Source organism: Echinops telfairi, unplaced genomic scaffold (assembly GCF_000313985.2).
Source record: "Echinops telfairi isolate 266 unplaced genomic scaffold, ASM31398v2 ScPeMD7_7458;HRSCAF=8496, whole genome shotgun sequence".
NCBI lineage: Eukaryota > Metazoa > Chordata > Mammalia > Afrosoricida > Tenrecidae > Echinops > Echinops telfairi.
In genome coordinates, this window is record NW_022111358.1 from 25,970,390 (window position 1) to 25,977,505 (window position 7,116).

Consider the following 7,116-nt stretch of genomic DNA (forward strand, 5'->3'; position numbering starts at 1 on the left):
AAGGCGGCGGCAGGTGAGGTGGGCGGGGCCGCGGGGCCCCGGGGAAAAAGGAGCGCGGGCCGGGGATGCTGGCAGAGCGCGGTGAGTCACCGGCGGAGCTGGCCTCACTGCTCGCTCGCTGCCGGCCGCCCTCCGCCCTCCAGCCGCGCTCGCAGCCTCCGCCGCCAGCTGCCGGCTGGGCCCGAAGTGCCCCGCTCCAGCCCTCGCCGCCCCAGAGACCCCGCGTCGGGCCCATGAGCGACCGCCTGTAGCGCGCCCTCCGGCCGTGCCCGGACCCCAGTGCAGCCTCTAGGTAGGAGCCCGGGGCACGCGGCGAAGGGTGCACGCAGCCGGGATCCTTTGGGAGACGAACGCGCCCCGAACCGCCTTTTCTGGCCCTTGGGAACCTGAGCGTCTTTACAGCTCCCGGCCGAGGGGAAAGCGGGCAGAAGGGAGAGGATGGAGGCGCCGAGGAGGGCGGAAACTAGGGCAGCTGGGACACCAGGGGACGGGGACTGCGAGTACGGAAGGCCCGGGCACCTGACGACCGTGATCGCGAGAGCTGGCCGCGGAACCGGGAATGAGGGTGCCTCTACCGCGGCGGGGAGGCCAAGCTGCGCCACCTCGGTGGCAGGTCACTGCAGCCCAGGGCCGTGCACCCACGGCTCTGGGTCGGAGAACAGGACGGCCCTGAGTCGTGCGTCCTGGGCTCCCCACCCCGGGGCCCCTGGGGCAGTTCCCAGGCGCCAAAAGCTATTAGGGTCTGGGGCTTCCATGCTCTAGCCCAGCCCCTTCTCGGCTGCCCCGCCTGGGCCTCAGGCTCCCTTCTTGCCGCTTCACCCAGGTCTCTTTCTTGTGGTGAGGCAGCCTAGCCCGAGTAGGCGCCCCACTGCCCCTCTCCCTCCTCCCTCCCTCCCTCTGACTACCCGCGGCACCGCCAGAGACCCAGAGTCTGTAGGTGTTGCGGCGTCTTTGAGACCTGCTGCGAAAAGGAAAACCCCTTACCTTAAATTACCACACCTCCCCTCAACGCCACCCCGGGATAGAAGGCCGGGCACGCACCTCAGAGGCAGGAGCGCTCCGGGAAGAGGTAGAACTTCCAGAGTAGCTGTGTGGCTAGAGGGGGGAGCCTTCAGGGGCTGGGTGGTAGAAGGAAGGAGTCAATGAAGAGGTGGGCATTCAGCACATTTTTCTTAGGTTGATTGAATAAGTGAATATAACTTCATTCAAATCACGTCTCCAAATTCAGCCTCGGTTTCTCTTCTTTCAAGTAAGAGGGTTGGCGGAGAGCAGTGTTTATTCTCCCCTGGGGTTGTACAGAATGATCTGGGGGAACTTCTAAGACGTAGTCCTGCCTGGGACACACCTTTACCCCTGCCCCCCATAACCATTTTGAGCAAGTCTGATTCGCCTTGGGATTCTGCCTCCCCTTCCCTTATTCTGACCCTTCCACCTCTTAAGGGGCCAGCCATTTTACTTTCCAGAGCTTGCTGGCCGACCCCCCATGCTGGGGGAACTTGACCCGTCCTCTCAGCTTTACACTCTGCCCCCCCCCCCCCCCCCCCCCCCCAGTTTCAGAAGGGTATGAGTAGGGACCAGAGAGGATGATTGGCACCGGTGTGGGACAGGGCAGGGGACCTGGCTTTTTCTGGTGGGAACTCCCTTGAAACTGGTGCTGCAGCTGCACCCCAGGAAGGTGAAGTCCCTGCCTGAGGGAAAGGGGTGGGAGCCAGGCGTGGGAGCGGGTTTGGTGGGACTTAAGGCAACCCAGCCAAAAGCTGAGGGGAGGCGGCGATGGGGGGAGTGGTGCAGAGAAGTGGGATGCTCTCCTCACTGAGCAGAACCTGCTCTGCCCTTTTGGACAGGCAGGCCACCTCAAGTTTCGGGTTTCAGGAACAGACCCTCCCCTGCCCCCATCTGCGTGTGCATGGGAGGGCTGGGAGTGGAGAAAGGTCTAGAATCTTCCCTGTGGGCTAACAGAGCTAGGGGAGGGGGTAATACTCTTGCCCCTCACGCTGGGCAGCTTCCTGCAGTGCGCTCAAGGTGTGTCATACCTACCAGCCTGGGACCAGCCCAACTCCCAGGGTGAGCTGGGCCCTGTGGGAGGAAGGCAGGGCTTCTTCGCCATCCGCTGCCCCTGGTGGAGAACCTCACCTTCAAGAAGTGCACTGCCCAATTCTCTGACCTGATCTGGAGGCCCCACCCAGAGCTGGGTGTTCTCAAGGGGATGGGGGGAGGGACCGGAACTGAGGAGCACTTTGCAGGGAGGTTATCTCCACCAGGACCAGAAGTGAGCCGGTTCCTTTCCTAACTGGTCTTTTTTTTTTGCCTCCTTTAGGTCGCATCTGAGGCGCCCCTGACCTTGTGCCCTGCCCCCGCTCCCACCCCGGATCCCGGCAATGCTAACCGCTGTGTGCGGCTCTCTGGGCAGCCAGCACACGGACGCGCCGCACGCCTCCCCGCCGCGACTGGACCTGCAGCCTCTCCAAACATACCAGGGCCACACCAGCCCGGAGGCCGGGGACTACCCCTCCCCGCTGCAGCCTGGAGAGCTGCAGAGCCTCCCGCTGGGCCCCGAGGTGGACTTCTCCCAGGGCTATGAGCTGCCAGGGGCCTCCTCACGGGTAACCTGCGAGGACCTGGAAAGCGACAGTCCCTTGGCCCCGGGACCCTTTTCCAAGCTCCTGCAGCCGGACATGTCACACCACTATGAGTCGTGGTTCCGGCCCACCCACCCGAGCACCGACGATGGCTCCTGGTGGGACCTTCATCCGGGCACCAGCTGGATGGACCTCCCCCACACTCAAGGCGCGCTGACCTCCCCTGGCCACCCGGGGGCGCTTCAGGCCGGCTTGGGGGGCTACGTGGGAGACCATCAGCTCTGCGCTCCGCCGCCCCACCCACATCCACACCACCTCCTCCCAGCCGCCGGAGGGCAGCACCTTCTGGGCCCGCCCGATGGGGCAAAGGCCTTGGAAGCGGCTGCCCCGGAGGCTCAGGGGTTGGATTCCAGTCTGGACGGGGCGGTCCGGCCCAAAGGGTCCCGGCGCTCCGTTCCCCGCAGCTCCGGCCAGACCGTGTGCCGCTGTCCCAACTGTCTGGAGGCCGAGCGACTGGGGGCTCCGTGCGGTCCCGACGGGGGCAAGAAGAAGCACTTGCATAATTGCCACATACCCGGCTGCGGCAAGGCCTACGCCAAGACGTCGCACCTGAAGGCGCACCTGCGCTGGCACAGCGGCGACCGTCCCTTCGTGTGCAATTGGCTCTTCTGCGGCAAGCGCTTCACGCGCTCCGACGAGCTGCAGCGCCACCTCCAGACCCACACGGGCACCAAGAAGTTCCCCTGCGCGGTCTGCAGTCGAGTGTTCATGCGCAGCGACCACCTGGCCAAACACATGAAAACCCACGAGGGCGCCAAGGAGGAAGCTGCCGGCCCGGCCACTGGGGTCGAGGGCAAGGCCGCCGGCGGAGCGGCGGAGACCCCAGGGAACAAAGGCAAGCGGGAGGTCGAGGGTGGCCCCGCACCAACCAACTGAGCGCCCCCTCCGCGCCAGCCACCCTGGCCTCTGCTGGGGCGTCCGAGGAGAACCCTCAGGCCTGACGCTTGGAAGGGCGGCCTGGGTGAGGGAGAAAGGTGGATATTTATTGAAAGGGGAGAGGAACAGGGGTGCTGGGACCCAGAGAGGGGGGACTAGGGGGATTGGATCCTTAGGACTGGAGGGGGCCCAGAGTCAGTCGCTGTGTAAGCGCTGTATGCGCTGTTCTCCGCTGCCCCATCCATTTCTTCCCGCCCTGTGGTTGAGGGGGGTGGGGATGGGCAGGAGGAGACAGCGCATCCCACAGCAGAGAGCAGTGGGGCTGGCCCTGGGCGCTGGGGGTAGCTGCCTGGACACGTCCTTAGCTCCTGGGAACAGGACATAAAAGCGCCGCCCTGTGTCCCTTTCATCCCCCTCAGAGTGCTGCTGCTGTGGATTTCGAAGGAGAGCCTAGATGGGGTGGAGGGGGTGGGGGGCACCCCCTAGGGCTGGTCTCTCTGGCTGGGAGGGTGGTAGTGGGAGAAAGGACTTTGATGGCGCTTCCTTATTGACCTTTGCAGCCCCAGGTCTCATGGAGGTATGAAGGAATGGGGAGGGGCCTGAATCTGGGCTTCCCAGCCAGGTCTGACAGGGTGGTGGAGTGAGCCACCTGGGGGGAGGGGGAGAGGGAGAGGAAGGCCTCTCCTAGGCTGAGAGAAGGGGGATTTGGTGGGAGAACGAGGACAAATCAACTCTTTTCTTCTCCACATTCGATTCCGTTCTTAACCCAAGGGCTTTATAAAAAGGACAGTTGGGTAGCCAACCACCCCCATCTATCAAGGTGGCTGGAAGTCCCAGCTCTGGAAACGATTGATGTAGGTTCTCAGCACTTGCTTTCCCTGTGTGTGTGTGTGTGTGTGTGTGTCTTGGTTTTGGGGGATCCGGTGGGGGAAGAGGGTTCCAGCCCAGGCACTTTCAGCTGTCTCCCTCTCCACACCAGGATCACCCCTGCCTGGCCATCTCCCTGCTCCCCTCCCCAGCAACCAACCTCATTTTTTCTTTAACTCACCCCCCTCCTCAGATAGATGAGTGTGCTGAGGATGAATTTGGGGGGTGGGGATTCCAGGAGGGGGTGAGGAGGCTGCTTCCTCCCTGGTCCCGCTGGGAGTCTCCTTTCATATGAAGGCGCTGTTCTCCCATTGGAAGGGGTGTTTTCTTCTGAAGTGCTCTCCGGGAAGCCCGGTCCCTTCTTTAGACGTTAGAAATACATTTTGGTTTTGATCCATTGATCATGGGGTGTGGGAGGGAGGGGAGGAGCCCAGTGGAGGCCGAGAGCCAGGCAGAGGGCAAAGCAGCTGTCACTGGGAGGACCCCTGGAGCTGGTGGGCTTTCCCAGGCTTGGGGGAGTGGGGCGAGTGGGGGGGAGGCCTTTCTTCTGAGTCCTCTTTCCACCACCCCCTTTGCCCCTTTTTGCCCCCTTAGTCTTCTGTGGTGATTAGCTGTGTACTGATGTTTAAGTTATAAGCAAAGGGTATTTTATTTAATATTAGGATCTGTGTGTGCTTCTGTGTGTATATGTATGGTGTGTGTGTGCTTGTGTGTGTGTTTGCATGGTTCTTTACTGAGCCTGGGGTCTCCAGTCAGGGAGACCCTGTCTTGTTCACCCCATTCAAGGCCCACAGTATCTCTGCCTCGATGGGGATGCTGGATCCCAGCCCAGGGACTGGGAGCTCTTGGAAATGGTAGCTGGCTCTGGGTGGGAATATATGTTTATGTAGAAAGGCCCCTCCTTTAAAGGGACAATGTGCCTTCTCCCTGAGGGGCTCTGGTAGGCCTGGGTAGTTTAAGAAGTAAAGTTTATTTTTCATTCGCTCTCTTTTTCTTCCCTCCTCCCAGTCCAACTCCAGGTCCCCTTCCTTGGGGTCTGGAGGAGAGTTGGCCGGGCTGGGCTGGCTCAAAGGTGGCCTGGCCAGGTGGAGAGAGGGAAGACAGGGAGGGGTACTTTTCTCCTCCACCCACCGAAACCATCCACCCTCTCCTTGTGCCACCAGGACAGCCTTCTCCGGTGACCATTCTGAGGGGAACTTCCAAAGGGGTGTTGAGGGGTGGGGGGGGTAGGTGGATGTGTCCCTCCAAACTCTACGGTGTGCGGGTGGGAGCTTTGAATATGTTTTCTTCCGCTCCCCTCTTTGATAGATCTAGGTTGCATGGCCGCCTGCCCTTGTCCAGGCAGCCCCCCTAGAGGAAAAATGTAGGATTTTTTTTTTTTTTCTTTAACTGCTGTGAACCCACTTTGGGGGAAGGAGGAGGAGGAGGTAGAAACAGCCTGTGTTTTTTATGCCACAATAAAGTCGTCAACCACACCGTTGCTTCATTTGTCTCCCAGCTCGGTTTCCACTCAGCATCTCGGACCAGGTCTGTGCTGCAGGCTGGTGGTGGGAGGGGGGCCTGGCAGGGACAGGGATACCGCCCTTTGGTCCCACAATCCCTGGGCAGCCTCACTTCTCCTTGGATGGGGTTGAGCCTGGGGTGAAGGTAAGGAAGGGAGGAGCTCCCTCTGGGTTAACACCCCCACCCTCACTCCTCCTCTTCACCTGTGGGGATGGGAAGGCTCCAGGTATTTCCTTCCTCCTCCACATACAAGCCCCCTCCTTTCCCTCCTCTGCCAAGAGCCCAGATTCTCGGCCTCCCAGAGCTGGCCTCTGCTCCCTCACCGCACCCAGTGGGGGTGTGAGGGTATGCGAGTCAGTCGGTCCCTCTGGCTGTGAGCAAGGTGGGGGTGACTGAGGGATTTCTTCACCCAAGATGATCCCTATCGGGGACAAGGTGATGAAAGGCAGCCAAAATATCTGATTGGCTCCTGCCCAGCTGGAAAGTCTGAGGGAAAGGCTTCTGCTAAGAGCAACAGCCAGGCCAGCCACATTTCACAACCTGGTGTGCGTGAGGGGCACCCCCCTGGGATAAGCAGGACTCCCCTTTCCCTCAGCTGTAGCACCCGGTGGTCCCCGTGGTAGGTCATTAACGTTACACAGTAGAGGGGGACACAGGGTGGCAAGCTCCTGAATCCAGAGCCCCACCACTGGCAAGGTCCATCTATGGGGGGTCCGTTTGGGTACCCCCCCTCCCGGGGGTGGGATAAGGTGGTTCTCTGTCAGGCCCTCCCCTCAGATAATTCTTGTCCTGGAGGGGGGTGGGGGGTGGGGGGTGGGAGCAGATAATTCCCTCTACTTAATAAGCTTCTACTCCTTAACACATGGGGTTCCACACAGCTCACCACAACCCTTCAACAGTGTCTCCAGCTAAGTCTTATCTAGGTTGGCCCAGCCCACCACGCGTTTGGAAGTGTTTGGGGTCACAAAGTGGAGGTCACTCTGGGATGGGGCATCAGAAGCCTTCAGGATTACAGAGGAGACCACACCGGGTTAGGGGCCAATTGCTTGTAGCCACTGTCTGTTGTTGCTAGATTGACAAACCTAGGCGGTGGGGGGGTGGGGGGGTGGGCGTGGGTGCTGCTATTCCGTGTGACCTTATGCTCGCTCCCCCACCCCCCGGGGCACCTCTTCTGTCTTCCTGGCTCTGGGGAGGTTAGACTCCGGGACCCTGGTGAATCCTTTCCCTCCTT

The 7,116-nt window shown here is 61.1% G+C and overlaps 1 protein-coding gene across 1 annotated transcript; it reads left to right on the forward strand.

Annotated features, from left to right (window-relative positions):
* The first annotated feature begins 2,378 nt into the window (after nt 1-2,378).
* SP6 (Sp6 transcription factor) lies at nt 2,379-3,515 on the forward strand. Its single transcript, XM_004707096.2, has one exon. It carries the CDS (start codon nt 2,379-2,381, stop codon nt 3,513-3,515), a length of 1,137 nt encoding a protein of 378 aa, XP_004707153.1.
* Nucleotides 3,516-7,116: the final 3,601 nt, after the last annotated feature.

Excerpts from the sequence above, each read along its gene's own strand:
- SP6 (XM_004707096.2), top strand. The coding sequence starts at position 2,379 with ATGCTAACCGCTGTGTGCGGCTCTCTGGGCAGCCAGCACACGGACGCG.